The 21,254-nt window shown below is 38.0% G+C and overlaps 2 protein-coding genes and 1 long non-coding RNA gene across 7 annotated transcripts; 1 reads left to right on the top strand and 2 right to left on the bottom strand.

Annotated features, from left to right (window-relative positions):
* The first annotated feature begins 934 nt into the window (after positions 1-934).
* On the top strand, positions 935-9,998 carry pgghg (protein-glucosylgalactosylhydroxylysine glucosidase). 4 transcript variants are annotated; one of them, XM_088417173.1, is made up of 16 exons: positions 935-1,212; positions 1,288-1,355; positions 3,228-3,499; positions 5,068-5,278; positions 5,355-5,790; positions 5,868-5,987; positions 6,401-6,508; positions 6,609-6,740; positions 6,810-6,921; positions 7,796-7,868; positions 7,950-8,086; positions 8,163-8,296; positions 9,061-9,156; positions 9,221-9,318; positions 9,391-9,614; positions 9,739-9,998. In XM_088417173.1, exons 1-16 carry the CDS (start codon positions 1,039-1,041, stop codon positions 9,813-9,815), a joined length of 2,472 nt encoding a protein of 823 aa, XP_088273299.1. In that variant the 5' UTR covers positions 935-1,038; the 3' UTR covers positions 9,816-9,998. The 4 variants fall into 4 exon arrangements, with proteins under 4 accessions (XP_088273299.1, XP_088273300.1, XP_088273301.1 ...); XM_088417174.1 differs by lacking the exon at positions 6,401-6,508; XM_088417175.1 differs by lacking the exons at positions 935-1,212; positions 1,288-1,355 and adding an exon at positions 2,151-2,332 and having other exon boundaries at positions 5,340-5,790.
* On the bottom strand, positions 4,903-10,567 carry LOC148422405 (uncharacterized). The gene is made up of 3 exons (XR_015865901.1): positions 10,517-10,567; positions 8,152-8,292; positions 4,903-5,256 (listed from the first exon to the last, which is right to left on the bottom strand). It is a non-coding gene; the product is annotated as an uncharacterized LOC148422405 (long non-coding RNA).
* Positions 10,568-11,672: 1,105 nt separating this feature from the next.
* incenp (inner centromere protein) lies at positions 11,673-20,322 on the bottom strand. 2 transcript variants are annotated; one of them, XM_088417104.1, is made up of 21 exons: positions 20,176-20,322; positions 19,215-19,379; positions 18,802-18,912; positions 18,117-18,724; positions 18,001-18,040; positions 16,869-16,935; positions 16,682-16,796; positions 16,568-16,601; positions 16,058-16,145; positions 15,795-15,935; positions 15,614-15,631; positions 14,639-14,748; positions 14,437-14,557; positions 14,240-14,350; positions 13,906-14,051; positions 13,192-13,291; positions 12,788-12,874; positions 12,644-12,679; positions 12,381-12,446; positions 12,113-12,266; positions 11,673-11,926 (listed from the first exon to the last, which is right to left on the bottom strand). In XM_088417104.1, exons 2-21 carry the CDS (start codon positions 19,352-19,354, stop codon positions 11,754-11,756), a joined length of 2,466 nt encoding a protein of 821 aa, XP_088273230.1. In that variant the 5' UTR covers positions 19,355-19,379; positions 20,176-20,322; the 3' UTR covers positions 11,673-11,753. The 2 variants fall into 2 exon arrangements, with proteins under 2 accessions (XP_088273230.1, XP_088273231.1); XM_088417105.1 differs by lacking the exon at positions 15,614-15,631.
* Positions 20,323-21,254: the final 932 nt, after the last annotated feature.

Raw genomic sequence — 21,254 nt, 5'->3', positions numbered from 1 at the left:
ATAATGACGATCTCGTTTCAATTTAAACAAAAAACTTAATGACACAGTGTCGAATGATGATGATGAAAAGCTGATGTAATCTCGGGAAGTCGTTAGTAAAAACAGGTTTATAATGCCCTCTGCCCAACAGAAGTATATAAATAATTTTCGAACAAATTGAGGATGGATATGGTCATATCTAGCGGGCCACTGATCTAACAGTCACTAGATAATATTATAATTAAGAATATTCTTAGTGGTTTTGTGGGTTTGTCAGTGCGGGTATCTCTGTATTTACCTTTTAATTACTTTGTTGTCATGGTAACAGTGATAACGCAGTGGTAGCAAACATTGTGGGAACAGCACAGTGTACAAATGGGGCCACTGGGAAAATGACTTGGTCGCAATGTCACAGAGGGCCTGTTTCACAACAAGTGTTGAAATTCAGAATCCCATGCATTCTTGGAGAATGTCATCCTAGTATTTATGATTGTTTTGTGTTATGTTTTTCTCGAATGTTCCTTTCAAAAGGTTGAAGTGACAACACAAATCCCAGAAAAGAATATTCCATTGTGCAACTACTTCAGAGGATAGTTAAAAAAAAGTGTACAGTATTGATTGTTGACAGTCAGAAGATTAGATTTACCTAAAACAAAAACACCATCTGATCCACACTGTGACTATTCATCTATTTTTGTCTTATATTACAGGAAGTTTTAAAACACTATAATAATGTAAATAATGTAAATTAATAATAAATTAATAAATATAATAATAATGTAAATTTGAGCATTTTATGCTTATATACTGTGTCATGTATTTGGTTCAAAGGTATCAGTACATTTAATTTGTACGATTTATTAACAGTTGAAAATATAAATAAGTTCATGATTAGTTGTGATTCGTAAATAAGAAAAGGTTTACGGGCTACGGCTAAAACGTTACCAGTGAGATATCATTCCCGGGGATCGTTTACGATCAGCAGAGGAGCAGAGTGAGTACTCTTCCTTTTTAACCAATCTTTGAAGTTCATGTCAAATAAACGGTGGAGACCGTACGATGGAGAAAAAAAGTAAAAAGTTAGAAACGAGGACAAAAAGTCGCGTCAGAACTGCGGATGGAATCTGCTGTAAATGTCGAACTTGGAGAAAAAAATTATGTAAAAGCACCGAATCTACGCAAAGTTGTTTTCTGAGTGTTTCAAGACGTTCGAAGTTTGCTAACGGTACTCAGGTATTAACCAATTGCTAACTTTAGCAACACACCAATGTTCGTAAAGTAATTGCATTGTTTTTCTTACTGTAATAGGTACCTCACAAGAGCTCCATAAAGCAAGAAAAGAAAGCCTTGTGCTGCACACTGTCACAGACTCACAGGTATAAAAATCATTTTTACATAGTGCCGTTTGTCAGGGAATCTGAGAATTTTAACCTTGTCATTGTTAATATAATACCTGCTTTGTTTTGTTATTTTATCTATAAAGGACAGCCACTATATCAAGTAATCAGATTATATTTTATTCATTTCGTAATGTACATTTTAAAAGAGACCAAACTATACAGTCACTATATTAAGCAATAAGATTATTTTGTATTCATTTCATAATACTGTACCTTTTAAGATACCAAACTATTGAATGTTCAGATTTCTAACTAAATCGATCTTCTCTACTTTTTGCAATTAGACAGGACATATTTTACAAGTCAGTTAAGACGCATGGGAGGTTTTTTTTTTTTTTTTTTTTACTTCGCTGATAAAATTATCATCACTGATAACATGAGCTAAGTAGGTTACCTGCCACATTATCTTCTCATGTTAAGGTAGTGAGTAGCTTGACACAATGGCTTACAAAAACTTGTTGACTGCTCAATAAGTGTCTAGACTTAAACTACTCGAGTAGGCTATACATAAAAAAAAAACATTTAACAAGATACTGTCTGTTTCAGTTTTTCACCAAATTACTAAACGTGGTAAGCTCATATTTTAAAAGTACTTTATATTTGCCGATTCCCCACCCCCAACAAAAAATCTCAAGCTTTAACCTGTCCGTGGTGATTAAAAAGTTTGAAGATCCATGCTTTAAATTACAGTATATTCATGGCGCACAAGTGGCATGGAGAAGTAAAGAGCGCCCCTGGCTGGCCAATAGAAAAACACTCATGCATACAGACTCCATTGCAGCCAGGGCTCTAGTTTTTCTCCGCTGACCTCAAGTTTGGGCTACTTACAATTGTTCGCATTTCCAGAGACAGAGCTGCAAATTTCAAGTTATATACGCTTTACTCCAGCTTTAAGCATCGCTCACCAACTTTCCACTTTGTGGCAGAAATAGATGTGCCCGCTTCCCAATCACGTGAGAGAGCAACGTTACCGTTATATTTGTTGATTCACTTCGAAATGTAATGCTAGACTAGTCAAATACATGACTGTGTGTTTCATTCGTTAGAAAAGTCCGTGTGCAGGGCTTTCTGCTGTACAATCAATGTGCTATTTGTTTTGCTCAGGTTCAGTCGATCGGGTCCTCAGTTTACGACGTTGGTAGTAAAAATAAATCAGAAAGATCACTAACCCAAGCAAACGGAGTCGTAACATCTTGACTTGATTTTAGGCATTGAAAAATAATTACATGAAAAACAAGTAGTGCGGTTGCAAACGAGCATGCTTTCTTGTGCTGTACAATCAAAATTCGCTTACACAGTCACTGCGGACCCCGCAGTTTGGTACCCACGATCCATGTTTTTTCCCCGTTTTTTAGGGTTAGTTTTTGTTGTTGTTGTTCAACACCCCCTCTCCAATTACAGTTTAAGTAGCTTCAATTAATTGCTTCAATTAGTTGCAGATATTTGCTTTTCGCAAACACTTCTCGGTCATAAATGTACTGAGCGTGCTTTCTTGTGCCATGTGACTAAGTATCCGCAAAAATTGTGGTTATTGTGCGTATGAAAAAAATCTGTTATAAATTCCAATAGAAGTTGGTAAATACAGTATATCAAAAAAAGTTTATAACATTTTTATACGGTGTTGTATATCACTAAGTAACAATAGCACCAATAGTAACGTCATAATTACATTAAAAGTTAGTTAAAAGGTACTGTGCTGTATTTGAAAGTTGTATGCATCACCCCTAAAAAGCATACAAAAAGTGTTCATGTATATGGTTACTCCCTGACCTTATCAAAGTTGATTTTCATGCTTTCAATTGAGGATTGATGCCAAATAGCTCTAAAATGTTACCATATGTGACACAGTTCAGCCTCCCCTCAAGGCAATCACCAGCTCCACATGTCCGGCGACCCTTACATCTTCACCAGCGATTCTCTCCCCACCAACATCCGCTTTCTACCTCCGCTGGCCAATGGCGTTTTGGGATGGCGGGTGTACAACAACACTATGCACATGGGCGGTGTTTACAATGGGGAAGGAGGGGAATGTCACCGTGCAGATGTTCCTTGTCCCTTAGCTGTGATGGTTGAAACAGAGGAAGCTGGTCAAGACTCCTACAGCCTGGATGCCCACACAGGTTTGCTCTTGAGTACTTACCTTTTTTAGTTATCTATTTCTACAAGGACTTCCCGTTATTAGCATGGCGGATGAATTGAGTGTTCCAAATGACTTTAAAAGTCAAGAGGTCATCATGTGTTATCCAATCCAATCCACTTTGTTTATAGCAATTTATTATTTATTTATTTATAGCAAATACAGCCTTGGCTGATGGCAGTAATAAAACAAATAGTGCCGCATAGTCCAAGATTTCATCGGGTCTGGTAGGGTCTGATTTCGTAGGGTTATACATGTCGTTTCTAGGAAGTTGTCAATCATAAGTCAATCAAAAATTAGGTTATAAACACACATTGCCAGTGTTTCCTAACCTACCAAAGCAGGTGTAAATATCCCATCCACCGCTAGGGTTTCCGAAAGTGATGATATAATAAGTAAGAACGTAAGCTACGCCATAGAGACATTTATGCATAAACAATATATTGCACTTTTTTTTTTTTTGCACTACATGATATTCTGCACGACATTATTAGACCATAGTCTCTGTTTGTTATATATTGCTATTTATTGCTATTTATTTATTGCTCGATTATGGAATGTAGTCTGCTGCTCGGGGAAGTGAACAGAATAATAATACATATGACAATAAATCTCTTGAAATGTTTTGTGAAAGAGCTCAAGAGGTCTCTAGAAGACAAATTTTCAATCTTTGCCTACTGACCTTTAAAGACCCTTTCAAACTTGAATCGTTTCAGCCATTTGATCAAGTACTCATGCGCCAAAACCTAATAAATTACATTTTGGTAAAATGTCTTTCTCTTTCCATTTAAAAAAATTAATAAATTGTAAATTTAAAGTTGTTTTTTTTTAACCTAAGGTGTTGAATTTTGCTTGATCACTGTCACAATACACTGCTAATGGTTGAACAAAAATTATATTTCTTAGTATCCCCTGAAGCAAACGATGTATTTATCATAGCAATGGCAGAGGAAGTAGCATTCTTCTTTTGTCTTCATAAATACTATACTGCCTCCTTGTGGCCAAGGTGGCACAACAGAAGGAGCGGCAAAATAAACTTAATTTCTTTGCATTCTATTTTTTTAAAGTACACTTAGTGTACAATGCACTATATTTGCAATTATGAACATGCACAATACATAAAAATGGTACATTGTTAGACTAGGCTTCTTTGGCACAAATTGATTAGATAGTTGACATGATCTAAGCCGTCCTGTCGCCGTGACCTTTTCTTTGCCCTGCATCTTCATATCTATCTACACCCTGGCAGTTGTTCCTAGTTGGAACCAGTTTAAACCCTAAGAATACGCATAGTCACATGTGTGATAGGCTGCGTTGCCCTCCCAAGGGCAGAATAAGAGTAGGAACCTTTTCATGAGGGATCAGACTTTCTTTCGCCTTGAGCAGAATAAGTCTCCACAGCTGTGGACTCCATCTTTATGACATACAGTAAATAGTTTAACAGAGATCACACAATTTTCTGGTAATTGTTAATAGCATAGCGAGCATTAAAGATAAAATAACCAGATTACAGAGAAACCTTTACACAATTTTCTGTTGATTCTCATACAGGTGTTTTCACATACAAACTGACCTCACCCAACGTCACGGTCTCCCAGTCTTTCTATTCGCACCGCTACTACGGCAACCTGATGGTGATGGAAATTCTGTTGGTACGCCACATGACATCAACGGCGGCTTTCTCAGTGAAGTTGGCCACTTCCTTCACCCCTCAAAGCAAAGACATTGATTTTCAGGCTTCTGCTGAGTACAGAGGTGGGAGGTCAGTTTATCCCCCTCCCCCCCAAAAAAAAAAAAAATCATTTTTCCGTGCAAATTAATAGGTGTCTGTCTTCCAGCCATATTCAAGGTCACACACACACTGCGGAGTTCCCAGGAGGTCCCTGTCCCACGGTTCATCTTATTTGGACCCCTATTCCCTCCATCTTAACACTGCCACCTGAGCAAAGCCAGAATCACTGGTGCTTCATTGTGGTGGTGGCGGACTCTTTAGATGTGGCTAAGGCCACTTTTGATAAGGGTCTAGAGCTGATGGTGGCGGGTGACTTGCGCTCCTCTCATGAGGCGGCGTGGAATGAGTTGTGGTTAAAGAGCAAGGTGGAGGTCGTGGGATCCAAGCACCTCTTGAAAGCTGTGATAAGCTGCATGTTCTACCTCCTCAGTGCCTTTCCTTCCATTCACGACACATCCGGATTTTTTGGCGGCGTCAGTCCAGGTGGACTGTCGAATGGCTCGGAGGCCCAGGATTATTTTGGTCATGTGTTCTGGGATCAGGTTGGAATTGTGCCGCAAATGTCTACTGTTGCTTTTTATTTTGGTATGTCAAATAATAACAATATCTCACCCAACAGGAGAGCTGGATATTACCAACTGTAGCATTATTCTACCCCAAACTGGCCCGTGCAGCATTGGAATACAGGGTGCGGACTAGGGACGGAGCGAAATACAATGCTCAGCAGCAGGGATACAAGGTATGTTGGTGCATAGTTGCTTGTCATAGTTTCTCTTATTGGACAAATGTAATGAATAAAATTCAAAATCCAACTTACTGTACTAACGAGGGTTGTCCCTTGACTAGTGATATCTGACATCAGTCTGATAGCGAAAAAAAAGGTATTGTATTACATCTATGTCGCACTTACTGTATATTCAAGCAGATTTTTTTCGTATACCCTCCTCCTCCCAGTTTAATTATCAAAGCTTAATTGACCAAATTTTCTTCCGCTCATTCCCAATAAAAATAAGTTTAAAAAATGTGAAACTTAGCTGACATCTACTGACGTTGACGCTGCCTTTCAGTAGGAGTTCCGATTGATGTCTTTTCACTTTAATGGAGCTCAAAGTTTTAATTTGTGCTTTTTTTTTTTTTTTTACTATAGTCCAGGGCAAGATTGCCTGCCTGCTGCTGCAAATGCCTTATGTGAAACATTGTTTTAGCAACACCCAACAACAACAAAAAATTTGCATCCGTTGGAGGCACCTTTATTTGAAAGTATGCGTCCTTGGCAAAAATCATGCTTCAGAGATGCAGGCAAACGAGAGCACTAAGTGTGTTTTGAGTTTAAGGAATGCCAGGTGTTTCCTGTACACAGGGTCTGAAGTTTGCATGGGAGAGTGCTGTGTCAGGAAGGGAAATGTGCCCTGAGGACATTTATGGACAACAAGAAATTCACATCAATGGAGATGTCGCACTGGCCTTCCAGAGTTACTACCAGCTCACTGAGGTGTCAGTACCACCACATCATCTCACCTTTCAATAAATAAACGCACAATAACTTGGGTCTTTGTGGTAGGATGTGACAATGTTCACAGAAGGACAGGGCAGTGAGCTGATATGGGGCGTGGCTGATTACTGGGTGTCCAGAGTTACCTGGAGCCCTGACGACCAGAAGTATCATCTATTAGGTAAAGGTCACGTGGTAATCAATACCTATTGTTTTAGATTTTCTGCCTTTAAATCAACCAATTTTTGACATAATAACATTTTGGCATGAAAAAGGTGATGTTTTTATTGCATTTTTTTACTGTTCTAAAACATACTCCAAAATGTGTTGAAACAACAGAAATAAAACAGAAATATTGTTCCAACAGTGCAACAGTGTACCAATCCCTCAGTCTGTACTGGAAACAAAGGCTATTTTTTCAAACCAACACCTTATCATCTCATAAAATGCAAAAGACCAGCTTATACTTTCAGTTTGGCAACCAATATTTGCAGATTAGTTTTTAATGTCTTTTTTATTTTAAAAATTCACAATGCAGAACAGAAGCCTGACTAACAAATAGCATCTGTGGCCATTGTTCAAATCTTTTAGCAACACATTTGAACACAAATCGTGGAGTAACAAATGTGGAAAGACGGATTACAGTATATTCTTTATGCTTTGTGAAAAATGACAAATATTCCGTAAATTGATTGATTTATGAGTTATGGGTTATGAAAGAATTCGTCATGTGTCTCTCTGCATTGTACTTTTCCCAGGTGGCCAAAGCGCACAAAACAGAAGCATAATGTTAATTAAAGTGAAAGAAAAAATGTCAAACTTTAGCACTTGACATAGTATTTAATTATGTAATTCCTGTATGTTCCTGGTAGGTGATTTATTAACGTACAGGCGTTTACTGTAACAGGATTTCCGTTCAGGGAGGCAGCTGTTCACACGCTATGCTGTGTATGTGGATGGCAACATCACCAAACACAAATAAGCCACAATATCATGCATGTCGAAGACAATGATTAAAATGCAATTATAAAATTGCGAATTGTTGTTCTGTTTAGGTGTCATTCCACCAGATGAGTATTACTCCAATGTCAACAACTCTGTCTACACAAACACAGTCGCCAAATTAAGGTACTTGAATATTTCTTCCATTCGGATTTGTTTGTTTGTAATTGGAATTCATCGCTGATGAAATTACAATCTTGTTTTCAGTCTGCAGTTTGCAGTGGAATTAGCAGCTATTCTCAAACATCCCGCACCAAGGGAATGGCAAGATGTGGCAGACAACCTCCATATACCTTTTGAACAGCAATCTCTCTACCATCCTGAGTTTGATGGCTATTCTAAAGGTTTTTTTTAACCTTTTACCTTGCTCATGACGCACATTGAAATAACATATATATAGATGTTCTACCTTACTTCCAGGTTATCCAGTGAAACAGGCCGACAGCGTGATGCTGAGTTATCCTCTTGGCCTGCCCATGTTGCCTGAGATCCGAAGAAATGACCTTGAAGCTTATGAAGCAGTCACTGACCCTCATGGACCAGCCATGACCTGGGTGAGGCACAGATTCATAGTTTTATTCCACAGTAATCATTCCTGTTTATTATTAAGGTTTTAGGGTTCTGCACTGACTTAAGGATAAGGATGAGTGGCCATGGCAGTCGGAATTTTGATCTCAATTTTAACTTCTCATGATCATAAAAACTACTTCTGTCAAGAGGTAAAAGAAAATGAGGGATTCATAAAATGGAAATCTGCAATTTATCTAGTTAGTATCTTTTTAATCCCACCTAAAAGGATCAAATATTTCCAACCATTTTTTTTTCATTTCGAGATATTATTGTGGCAGATCACATGATTGATATAGAATGATCCCTAGCTGCTCATCTTTTGCGGCGTCGGTGCTTCGCAGTTTTGTTTTTGTTTTTTTCAAAGGACCTTCACCTCACAGCAGCGCATAATGCACAGCAACCCTCCCATGCTCAGTCCTAACATGGAGTCTGAAGGAATCTCACAGTCCTAAAACACAATCTTGTTCAAATGAAGGCACTTTGTTTTAAAACTAAACCACTGCTTTTTGACATGTGGCATTATATAAGGGCGACAAAAACTCTTATCAGACTTGCACCGCAGTGAGCTTGTGTCTAACGGACATGTACATGTGGGGAGGCGTAAAGTGTAGGCAGATAGATGACCTTCCATGTGAAAATTGGGGTGGGGGGCACTCAATGGGATGAAGCCACAAAAAAGTTTTAACTGCAAAAAATGAAGGAACACACACACACACATATATTAACTTTTGCCTTTTTCATCGCTCAGGGTATGTTTGCAATTGGTTGGCTAGAACTGGGGGAGGCTGAGAAAGCGCAACGTTTGCTTGATAAATGCTTCAGAAACATTCAAGGACCTTTCCAGGTATGGCTCCAGGCTGCACCAATTTCTTTATTGCATACTGAGGAAATGTGCAATGGCCTTGCAGGTGTGGAGCGAGTCAACAGACGGTACGGGCGCAGTCAACTTTCTTACGGGCATGGGAGGATTCTTGCAGGCCGTTGTGTTCGGTTACAGCGGCTTCAGGTCAATCGTCAGTCATCCCACCTTGATTGTGGAATCAAATCAATCAATATAAAACATGCTTTCAACTTCTAGAATTCAGAAGGACTGTCTGGCTTTCTCCCCTCTTCTTCCTGATGAACTGAGTGAGCTCTGCATCCAAGGTGTCAGTTACTTGGGCCATCAACTGGACTGGCTGTTTTGGAGAGATGAGGTGCGCGTCACATTGAGGGAGCAGGAAAGCGGTGCTGGAAATGCTAAGATCTGTGACCTGCAGGTGGTCCTCAAAGGATCAGGGACTAAAATCCCTTTAACTCCAGGTAACTCACACAGTTGGGCTGTCTTTTGACTCGCAACATATCAGGAGGCTTCACAATAGATTATGCCTACTTAATTCATTACATAATATACTGTATTGTTAATTGCTGGTATGTCTATTTTCAGGGAAGCCAGTGACATTTCCACGAGAGCCTGGATGTATTTGCAGACTTGAACTATCATCTTTCTGTTGGCCTTTCTAAATAATTTCACAATAATTCATTTTTTACCCCAAACTCAAGTCAGTAACATTTCTTCTTACTTAAAGGCAGGGAAAAAGAATGTTTAACATTGGGACCATATTCACTGTACTTGTTTAAAGACCCTGTAAAGTCATTTTATTAGTTGTTTTTAAATGCATTAAATGTTTAAAAATAAGTGCTAAAGGCATGTCCAACGACTGATGATTTTGGATTGCACTATGTATTAACCACTTTTAAACTTCAGCTGTATGTTTTTAAGTATCTTTCAGTATTATTCAATATAACCAACCAACACAGGCAATACAATCGACACAAAATTCCTATAATATATCCTAACTACAGTGTATTAGCATGCGTTCACGTTCTGTATTTTGACCATCAAAATAACTAGATTACAGTATAATGAACTATGTACATTTTATAGCGTAGGCCTATGCATCTAAAAAGTGAATTAACTGACATCAGTAATTTTAACTTTAGCTTAGCTAGCTTCACAATTAGCATCCAACAATTAAATATTGTCATAAGTAACACGAGCTATCGCAGCACTGATTCATTTTTAACATTAGCCTACTGCTAATTGCCAATTAGAATTCTACTCGTGTAATACAACAACGTATGTCATGGTGGAGCTAAACATTTCTAACCGATTGGTTTAAAAATGTTTTCAACAAAATCTATATAAATTTCAAATTTCCTACCGAGATTGCTTAGCCGTAGTTAATCATGGTCACTAGCCAAGTCACCTTGAGCATGTTATTAGGTATGCACCGCCTTGTGGCAGAATTAGGTATTACCTCAAAAATATTTGCAGATTTAGCAAACCATACATTTTCATGTGGACTACAAATCAATTTCTTTTTTGCTTTATATCAAGACGTAAAAAGGAATATCCATTCAAAACGATTCATCTCTTTTGTTTTTTAACTGACCCCTACTCTGTCATTATTTTAACGCACTTAAAAAGACACAAGCAGCATTGATTATTTCACATTAATTGTAGTAACAAATATAAAGAAACAGAAGGATGCTTCATTTTAGAAATTAGTATGTTTAAATGGAGATTTATTTTCTGCGTTTTTAAACTCTGAAGATTTGTGTATACAGTAGTACTAGGAACTGGAGTAAAAATCAAAACGTTGTCAATTTTTTGTTGAGACGAGGACTTAAATACAGAATGCTATGGTAATATTTAGAACATGTGTTTATAAGTTCCAAACTGCTTCATTGTGACATTTGAGCAATCATGGACGCTTTTTTTCTCAACCTGTGTTGTTAACCGCAAACTGCTTTAAAAGTGGTACACCTTGTCTGAATATGTCACACGGGGTTCATTTTAGTAAATCAAACATTCCAATAAGCGTTGGGTTTATTTCCTCTATGAAATAGTAATCAGTGATATTGACTGGGGGAGCAAATTTGGGATAAGATTTTATTTTTTTGTTCATGGCCACTCAACCCTACTTGATTTCATTTTTATTTTTTTAAGTGATTTAAAGGTGATGCTAGCTGGGATATGAGCTTGGGTTGAACCATTCTGATAAAGAGGCTGTTTTAAGGGTGAAACAGAATAGCCTATACTGAATGAAAAAAAAAAATCATAAACATAAACTAACTCTCAAATATCCACATACATTAAAAAAAAAAAAGATTTTTGGATGGCTGCTACTTTTAAAATACATATCAAAATGCCACATAGCCCATTTGAGAACCGCCGTTACATGAATGAAAGTCTATCTTCAGCAGTTAATCGCAGAAACTCAAGGTATTATGGGGGCGCATATAACATCGTGAAGAAAATTTGGGGGCTAATAATAATAATGTCGGGGGGAAAAAATGATGAGTTAACACATGATGTTTAACACAAACATTTATTTTCAAAAAAACAAATTTTATTGGAAAGTTTAAAAAAAAAATTTACAGCACAGTGCAACGAAATCAAACTTTGTTAGGGGGTGAGTGCCACACAGCAGAGCTAGTGCGTTTAAAGTAGCGTGGTTTGCTCTTGTAGAACAGGTTCTCCAGCTTTGGTGGTTCAATTTTTCCGAAAAATTCTTCAAAGTCAGGAGGGTTGAAGTATTGCCTCATAATAATCGTCTGCAGATTATGACCTGGAAGGAAGACGTTCAGATCATTTTATTCCCTTTCCGTAAACCGGCTGGGCTATATTATCAGCAGTAGTATATAATCTTATAGCAATAAAGACTGAATTACAAAGCTAACTCTTTAAATTCAAAAAATAAATAACGTCAACACTTTAGTCATAAAAATGTTTATGCGATAATTCATATGAGTACCATCTGCCCAAGATGGAATGGGCTTTCTTGGAGCAGACTCATCATCAGTTGAATCATCACTGTTTTGATCCATTCCGTAATTTTCAATATTTTTGGCCAAAGTCATAGTTTTGCCACCTCCCTTTGGAGTGATGGAGTATGACTGTGGTGATTTCTGCCCAGGAGGAAAAACACTTTGTTAGAGTGTATAGAAACGATCTCAGCGTACGCTGAAATGAGACTCGAGCACAAACATGTGCCAACGATGCACATCATTTTGCCCAGTTACCTCCAGATCCACAGTGGCATTGAGACTGCAGGCGCCTTTTGCCGCAGGCGTAGTTATCACAGAATTCTGCAAAATGCCATTTGACAAAGAACAGTCATCAAAAGAAAAAAATAAATAAAATAAGACTAAAAAATTGCTAATTGAACTGCCTAATCTCTTTATCTTGTGAGGATAATGCAATACAAATCTATGCATAGAAGCATAGAAAAAATCTCACACAAAAAATAAACGGCTGTTTTGGTAAAGTCATCTATTGATGGTACCTCAATATCCACAGTCACGTTGAGGGCGACAGCAGTCTATATGTGAAAAGTGACAGGAGGAGGGGAAAAAAAAAAAAAGACAAATCTCAGATATGGAATACAAAACACAATCATCGTGAACTTCCCGCCCTTAAGTATGTTTACATTCAGCTTGGCATTGGCAACTTGTCGAGCAGCAGCTTCTTTCTCTTTAGCAGCTTTCTCCTCTGCAGCTAACCTCTGCTGCTCCTCCTGGTGGAACAAATCACAATTACATTCAATTACATAAAACATTCAGAATACAAGTGAAAAATCATTGAAGAAGCTTTCATTTTTGTCATGTTGCTCAAACAAACAAAGTTGAGTTAGGTGTTGGTATGGATGCATAATTATTGGCGAAAAAAAAATCAAAATCGGTTATCAATTTGGAGAAGCAGAAAAAGTTATGTTATTGTTGAGGGGGGGCAGTCATGGTGCATCCCTGGTTTTTGGTATTTCTGTACATTAATGAAATTTCGATTTCATAGCAAACACTACATGCTTCTTGACAACAGCTAGCTTTACTTCACCTGTTTTCGTTTTTCCTCCTGTTCTCGTTGCGCCTTCTCTCGAGCTGCTCTCTCCAATTCCCGCTGCAGAGCAAGCGCCTTCTCTTTTTCGACTCGCTCTCTAAAGAAGCCACATAGCAATCAATGAGTATTTTTGTACGGGATTTGTCATATTGGGGATGATTCCTAATATTGTTTTTAAAACGCTAAATTTAAATCTGATTCACGCATATTTGAGGTTAATAGAGATCTTTCATGAGCTAACGTTATGAGGTACAGGAGGTTTTAATATTGTAGATGGCCAACATACAACATCCACTGGAGCACTGAAGCCAACTTTCAGACTCGCTTTTGTGACGTGATAATTCTATTGCAAACCGTATCATGTTTTAAGTGATCTTTTATGGGTTCAAAAAGGAAGATTCTAGGTCATTGAATAAAACAATTAAGAGCAAGAAGAGAAGCAACGAAGGTCCACAACTAAACTCCAGTAACATTTTGGTGTGGGAGATTTTAGATTATTATTGTATATTCCTTGCAACAAGAAAAAAAATAAATAAAAACTGCAGGCGAACTTTTGGGACGTTGAACAAACCATGACTTGAACACACATTTGCTCGCCTCCTAAACATTTTTAAACACCCTGTATTGTAGGTTGTCCTGTTTAGTTGATGAGTCTACACTTTTGCTCGCATTCAAAGGGCATTCACTTCATTAGTGATTTAAAAGTTTGACCTTTCGGCAGCAGCTAAGCGTTCCCTCTCCAGCTCCTGCTCTCTTTTTAGCTCCAAGGCTCTGTGGGCTTCTGCCAGCTTTCTCGCTTTTAGTTCGTCCTCTTTGGCTTTCTTAGCCAGCAACTCTTCTTGCCGCTTCTCCTCCTCCTAAAGTCCAAAAAGACATAAAGGAGAGTTCAGAACCAAACTTTTCCTAATGTTGTAATGAGACCAAACATGTCCATGTAGGGTGGAGCATACAGTTAACAGTGTGTGCTATATTCTTTCTTTATTTTTTTTGTACAATGACACAAAAACAGGCTGAGATGTGAAACGACCAATAAAATAGATCTCACCGCTTGTTGAATCATCTTTCGTTTAATTTCTTCTTCCAGCTTCCTTTTTTGCTCAAGCTCTTCCTGCCTTTTGATCGCGGTTCTTTTTTTGGCCATCTCTGCCGCCTGACGCTGGAGTCATGGACCAAAATTGAGCAATTTTGACATGGCACAACCAGGCCAAGTAGTTAGGCTCACCATTCAACCAATTTACTCACCTTGTCATTTTTCTCATCAATGTGGGCCATTTTTTGCTCAATCTTCTTTTTCTTTTCTTCTTCTTTCAGTTCTTCTTTCACTTTGGCCTCAAACACCTTTCTTAGCCTCTCATCCCGCTTCCTATAAAAAAAAAAAAAAAAAAAAGAAATTAATTCACTTTCACAAATTAAATGACATAGCCAGTTTGAAAACGAACTGGACCTTTTGGTTTCCTCCTGTTTCTTTTTCTTCTCCTCCTCCATTTTCCGCAGTCGCTCCTCTTCTTGTTCTTGCTTTTTTTTAAGCGCCTCCAGCTTTTGTCGCTCTTTGGCCTTTGGAATAAGTGACACCAGAAAACAAACATTGAAAGCAGGTGGCACAAGTTAATGAGAATAAAAACAAGACATTCCGGGAGCCTTGACCCAGACACTCACAGGCCAAATCACGGTCCGTGTAACATCTACAAAAAATTGTGTTTACATAAAAGTGGTGCGGAACGATTTTGCAGAAGCTACGGTAATTGGGAACTTTTAAAAACATCTCCCTCAAAAATTGCGATTGCAAACAAATGTGATTTTTTTTTTTATTTAACTTTCAACAGACAGAATGTTTGTTTCAACAAAGAATATCATATCTATAATGCATGATATCGATAAGATATCATTCACGAAAGGACAACTTTTAACAAATGTTAATTTCTCATCCTTAACACCCCCAAGTGTTATTTTCCTTCAATTCCAACGATGTAAGGAAGGGGTCATGGCAACCACACGGTTCAAGGCATGGGTTCAGTTAGAACCAGCAAAGACCAGTGAAATCATAGCCTCGGGGTTAGCAAATCACATTTGATCAAGTTGAGATCATATTGCAAACACAAATAATTGCTCAACCTGCAAAAAGGAAACGTCAGGTTTTTGTGAGTGAACTGCTCCTGCATTACAGAGGAATACTCATAAAAGAGCATGAACATTAGAATCCCAAAAAATGCCCTCAACTAACAAGTGAAGTTGTGGGCATTTTTGAAACTGGAAAGCCCGCACACAAGTTGGAAGCAACAATGGAACTTTACTAACAGATCTCATTACAAGACAAATGGAAGGAAGTAGACAGGTTAGCAGGTGTTGGAAGGGGGCTTTAGTTTAGTGATAAATGAGTAGACACTTTCATCATATAACCACACAGTGCTCATGCACTTACCACTATGTTCATGCTCATCTGGGGAGAGGAGATAAACATAAAGAAATAAACAAAAGGTATCCAATGATTCACTAATTTACTTTGGGAAATCAATGGTTAAATGACTATGGCAGTTGTATGTGAAAACTTACAAAGGTTTTTTTTTTTTATGTTGGGCGTGGTGGAGGTATTTAATACTGACCTTTGGATCAAACTTCAGAGGAGTGGTGTTTTTAATGAAGGACTTGACTACAGTGTTACGGTTGAAGGCATTCGGAGTCATCATCAGAATCTGATTCTTTTGGACGGTGTGTAGAAATGATTTCATGTTCGGTCTGACAGCCTTTGGGAGGGGGGGTCAAAACAAAAAACATCACACTTATTAATTATCATTTTGCAGCATGCCTTTATAAAGAATATCTAAATTGCGCATTGTCATAGTAATTATTTATTTGGGCATCTTACACTCTGACTCTTCTTGGCATGAGAGAACCTCTTCATTGGAGTTTCCGTCGTGATATAGGATGCTTTACGCTTGATGCTCTGAGTCGACCTGTAGAAATGGGAAGTGAGGTGAGAATGAATACCATAATAAGCTAAAAAATGTGTCAGTTGATTTTTCGAAGTAACATTTTATCAGACATCAACAGGGAGTGTTCCCAAGACAAATTGGTCAATTGTAACGAATGCACTCCAAGAAAATATTAGTTGTTTTAATTCTGTGTTGTCACTGCTTGGTGTTGCCGCTTATGGATTTATTTCCACACAAATTGGGCATCCGCACATGCTGTTGTTTCATGTGCTTAGTGAACAGATACAGACATGACACAGTAATGTCAAATACACAACAAAAATTCAATACAGTCTATAATATAAGCATTAAATTGAAACTAGTCACTTGAAAGTGCATTCTACATCCAGCCAGAGTGGGCCATGAGGGTATGGGCCAAAAGCATTTAGCAGTGTGAAACTCACCTTTGAGCAGCCTGCGGAGTATGTTGTGTGTCAACTGGAACAAAGGCAAAACAATTCGGTCACTTCTAAGGGTCAACGATTATAAACAAGTCAAAATAAAACAGAAGCAAATACCTGCTGTCTTTGGCGGATTATTCCTCTCAGGGGTAAACAGTGAAGGGGGGGCCAGTTTAGGGGAGTTTGCTGCCACAGAACGAGTGACACGTGCCAAGGATGGCGGCACACTTGTCTGCAAAAATTTAAATGTATTTATATGAGAAGTTGAAAAAGAACTGAATTGCGCATTAATATCTATTCATACCGGTGGAGTATCCACTGAACCATCAGTCACAGCAACCTCTGGATCTGCAGCCACAGGGTCAGATATTCTGTGGAAATTATTAATAAAATAATAATCACTAATACTGTAATCCTCTAAATATAAGACACACCTGTGTGTGACTTAATTTGGGGGTCAAATTCTGTTATTTTATTTTAGTGCGCTGTAGTGTATAATACGCACACAGTCAACAAAGTAAAAATGATTGTAAAACAGAATAAATCTCATCTTCCTCAACTCATTATGTTTTCGTGTTTATATCCGTAGTTTATATTTGTTGCACATTGAGCTAAGCATGTTTCAGATTTCCTACATTGTGAACGTTTTGCCAATGTAACAATGTGCATAAAGAAACTTTACTAACTTTACATTTTGCAGGATTTATATAGGCTACATCTTAGTCTGAATCTGAAAAAGAGCCTTAAAAAAAAGTCTATCCTTATTCAAACGAGAATCATTTATGACCAACTGAATCATTTTCATGCCACCTGTCTCATTGACTAACTTGTTTACTTGTGTTGACTTAATTTTTAATCGGGGTTCTACAGGTTACTCTGGAATTTAAAAAGCCTAAGTGTCTGATTTTTTTTTAAGGTCAATTTAAACTAAAAAAAAAAGGACCAACAAAACGAAAAAGATTAAATTAAATAATATAGTTAATATTTGAGAATGACTTCATAAAGGATAGACTGATTATCAGCAATAATATTAGGAGGTTTGAGGAATATCAGCATCGGCGTTTATTGATTTTCCATCTGATAACAGATAAATCAATTTAATACAGCTAAATTCTGAGAACTATTTAAAATTTCTGTTGACTTCTTGAAGAAATTTTGCTGAAGTTGGGAAATTGGGAATTTTTTGGAGAACTCAATCCAATAAACTAAAGCGAGTTATTTACAGGATTAAGTTATCATTCAACTTTTACAGATATGCTAATACATTTGGAACATTTACAAAAATGTATAAAGAAATTTCAACAAAAAGAAATGGCTTTTTTTAAAATACCAACTTCCCCCCTTGTTTACATTTTTTTTTAAACAAATCAATTTCATGATTAATTCAATTAAACAATGCAAGTAAATATAGGAAAATGATTCCTTTTAGTACTTACACTTCGTCTATCTCTTCCATGGACTCACAGGAAGAAGTTGCTACAATCAGAAAATTCATGAAATACATACATAAACTAAAGCTTGGGAGACATTTTTCAAAAGTTTTGTTTCTCACCGTCAATACTGCTGCTACGCGAAGAGTTGGCTTTGCGAGCCGCCTTCTTCATCATGGATCGCCGTGAGGTTCGGCGCAGGGACTCTTGTATTATGCTGTGTCGCAAACCTCCCAGGGAGTGACGCACCTTCGAGCACCTCACAGAACTCCGCCGAGAGCTTCTGCCTTTGCCGGCTATGGCAATTTTGGCAGCAGCACGCCCAGGGGAGGGCCCAGGTTGCAGTGCTTGTTCAGAGGACAAACGCTCCTGTGCAGGGATGCTGACAGTAACACCAGGTGACGGTATCTTAACTGGCGAATGACTGGCGCTAGATGGCTCATCCGGCTGGACTTCTGCTTCGTCCACCTCTCTATTCTTATCCACGCAGTCATTCTCAACAAACTCTGCCTTTTTATTACACTCCTCTACACTTTCAGAGCTTGTAGAGGAAACATGTGTCACATCCTCAGCAATTGGTTGGGTTTGTTTATTTTTGCGAGTTGCACGTTTTGGCCGCGTGGTTGAACTGTTTTCAGCTGCGGAAGCGCCTGCGTTGGCATCTTCAAATATGGAGTTTAGCGGTTTAACAAAAGAACCGCGCAGATTACTACGGCGTCCTTTTGAGTACCTGCATGACAAAAGGCAAATTAGGCCACACAGGGTTTAATAAACATTGAGGTGGGAGAATGTATCAAAGAATCAAACCTTCGCCTGGCTTGACCGTCCTCCTGCCGTCCAAGAGATACACGCTTCCTGCGAGTATTTCTCTTTTGTGATGGCGTTTTGGGCATCAATTCAGGCTCAGAGTTAAAATTCCTACAAAATAAAGAGCACTTATTATTAGAAGAATCACTCCATTGCTTATGCTAAAGAAAACATGAAAAATTATTTGGATTCTAATACAGCTCAACTAAAATAAATTAGAAACTTAATCAAAAAGGATTTCATTTCTCTCCCATGTTGACATCGGGTTGACTGGACAAGTACAGGTAGCAAATGCAACCAGTCAAAAGAAAAGCTGTGACTTGAATGTCCGGTTCATCGCAACAAAACAGCGATGTTGACAAAAAACAATAACTGGAACAAATCCATTTTTTATTAAATGATTTTACACCCACCGTGAGAACATGTCTACGGCCTCTTGTTTGATCTCTTCAAGCCAAACCATATGAACTGTCTCAATTTCATTCAAAAAATCTTGTGTTTTATCTTCAAACATCCTGATTAGGGACTGCAAATTCGATTGCACGGAGCTCATGGTGGCAGTCGGGGAGGTTCTCGATCTGAAACATATCAATGTAAGAAAAATACATATACATTTATTTTGTTTATAGGACCGAATTGGGGATTCTTCTGTTTGGGCAACAAAATCGCCATTGACATGCTGTGTGCATTTTATTTCACTGGTAAATTACCTTACATAGCAGCGCAGAGATTTTTATGCATTAAAGTGGTTAAACAGAATTACTAAATCTGATGCTCATTCATTTCAAAGAACCCATAAATGCTCTAACAGTTGCATCATTGTAGCGGGTCAGTGCGAGGGAACCAAGTCAAAACATAACATTTCGACTACCCTGCGGCGTAAATAATGTAAATATTTTAAAGCAAGAAATAAAAACAAAAGTCACAATACAAAAACATGGATAAACGTTTGCCGTTTGATTTATTCAGAAGCTGACAGGAAGTCTCTCCATTTTGATGTTACGAAGACTTGTCCACCCCAAACAACCGAAAATCAGCACAAATGTCGGATGAAAAAAAAAAATCAACTCAGACATTTTAATCGCAAGTACCCGACGTAATACTTGACAAGGCAGAAATTTGATTCTGTTGCATTCGCAGACGCTGTCCGAGCCTTCGCTAAAAGACGACAGCACAACATAAGATTATGGTAACGACTACAAATATTTTCGAGAGGTATTTTCTCACGTTAAATACATACACCAAACATGTCAACAATGAGTAACAAAACATAATAATTTCTCCATCTTTCTATTTCTTTCTTGAGCAGGCGCCAAAGATACACCCCACCACCATAACCTAACTTTGTTTAACGATACATGTCACGTGTTTTACCTTTGAAACACGAACCAATTCCAACTCAATCCAACGCTTACTCCTTCGAGAAATCGAATATTATCTCACGCAAGAGCCATACAACAAAATTATATAGCAAAACACAGCGAGCATGAACATGCACCTCTAACCCAACAATACTGCCGAGTGAAAACTGTTCAAATTTTAAACTGCATCAGCCAATAGGAAAGCAGAGGACTGTGGCGTCATTTCCTCTAAACCTGTGTTCGTTTTGAAAACTGCTTACCCTGAAGAGGACGGGTGTCTCGGCACAAAAAAAAAGCACATTCAAACGATCAGTTTAAGAATAACCTCCGTGGGAGTCTGATAACGATGATGACCATATGAATCAGGCATGCTGGGAGAAAGAAATTAAAAACTTGCAAGATTTGGCTCTCGAGGAACCAGAGTTTGCTACCCGCTGGGACAGTTCTGGAAAAAAAAGAAACAAATCGAACAAACCCCAAGGAAACTTTAAAGGCGGGTTATAGCCACATTTAAATCTACCACTGACACGCACGCAATGACCCACTCATTTCACGCTGCCAAATTTTAATTCATTTTGCATCGTACATAATCGCATTTACACTACTGCGCTATAACTGGGAGTTAAATCATGGTAGTGATTCACATGCAAATGAACCAAATACATATATATTTTAGATAAACAACAACAAAAATCAGCCCACTTATTCATCTTTGTCATAAGGCCGCATTTAGAAAATCGATTAAACGAGTTTGATTGATTTGATAAAGACCACAAATTGATCTGTAGCCATATAAAAAAATCCATATGTATATCTCTAATACAGTGTTCCATTGCCACTTAGCAATTCATCTTTCAGGCCCTCAGTGCTTCATGTTTTGTTTTTTCCCCCATAAAAACAAGGTATGTTGCGGAAAGATGGATGCACGACGGAAAGATGGATGGAAAAATGTACATACATTGCAGTTCATTGAAAATTATTCATTTCAATGATTAAAATGCAGAATGTAAAATGTGAATGGATGACAACATATAAATAACACATAAAGCATAGACAAAATATGATATAGCTATTTACCAAGGAGACAGATTG

The sequence above is a fragment of the Hippichthys cyanospilos genome, chromosome 6 (genome assembly GCF_059441005.1).
Source record: "Hippichthys cyanospilos isolate Australia breed blue-spotted pipefish chromosome 6, RoL_Hcya_1.0, whole genome shotgun sequence".
NCBI classification, from domain to species: Eukaryota; Metazoa; Chordata; class Actinopteri; order Syngnathiformes; family Syngnathidae; genus Hippichthys; species Hippichthys cyanospilos.
Note: the sequence above shows the minus strand (reverse complement) of the source record. Positions and strands in the feature narration are given on the sequence as shown.

What these genes read in the sequence shown, in the direction of transcription:
- incenp (XM_088417104.1), bottom strand. Translation starts at nt 19,354, where the DNA reads ATGAGCTCCGTGCAATCGAATTTGCAGTCCCTAATCAGGATGTTTGAA. An exon ending in GCCGTAGACATGTTCTCACG is followed by an intron (nt 18,913 to 19,214) that starts GTGGGTGTAAAA and finishes TTTATTTTGTAG; the next exon opens with GAATTTTAACTCTGAGCCTG. An exon ending in GTTCAGTGGATACTCCACCG is followed by an intron (nt 16,797 to 16,868) that starts GTATGAATAGAT and finishes AAATTTTTGCAG; the next exon opens with ACAAGTGTGCCGCCATCCTT.
- pgghg (XM_088417173.1), top strand. Translation starts at nt 1,039, where the DNA reads ATGGAGAAAAAAAGTAAAAAGTTAGAAACGAGGACAAAAAGTCGCGTC. An exon ending in CAGCCTGGATGCCCACACAG is followed by an intron (nt 3,500 to 5,067) that starts GTTTGCTCTTGA and finishes ATTCTCATACAG; the next exon opens with GTGTTTTCACATACAAACTG. An exon ending in GCTGAGTACAGAGGTGGGAG is followed by an intron (nt 5,279 to 5,354) that starts GTCAGTTTATCC and finishes TCTGTCTTCCAG; the next exon opens with CCATATTCAAGGTCACACAC.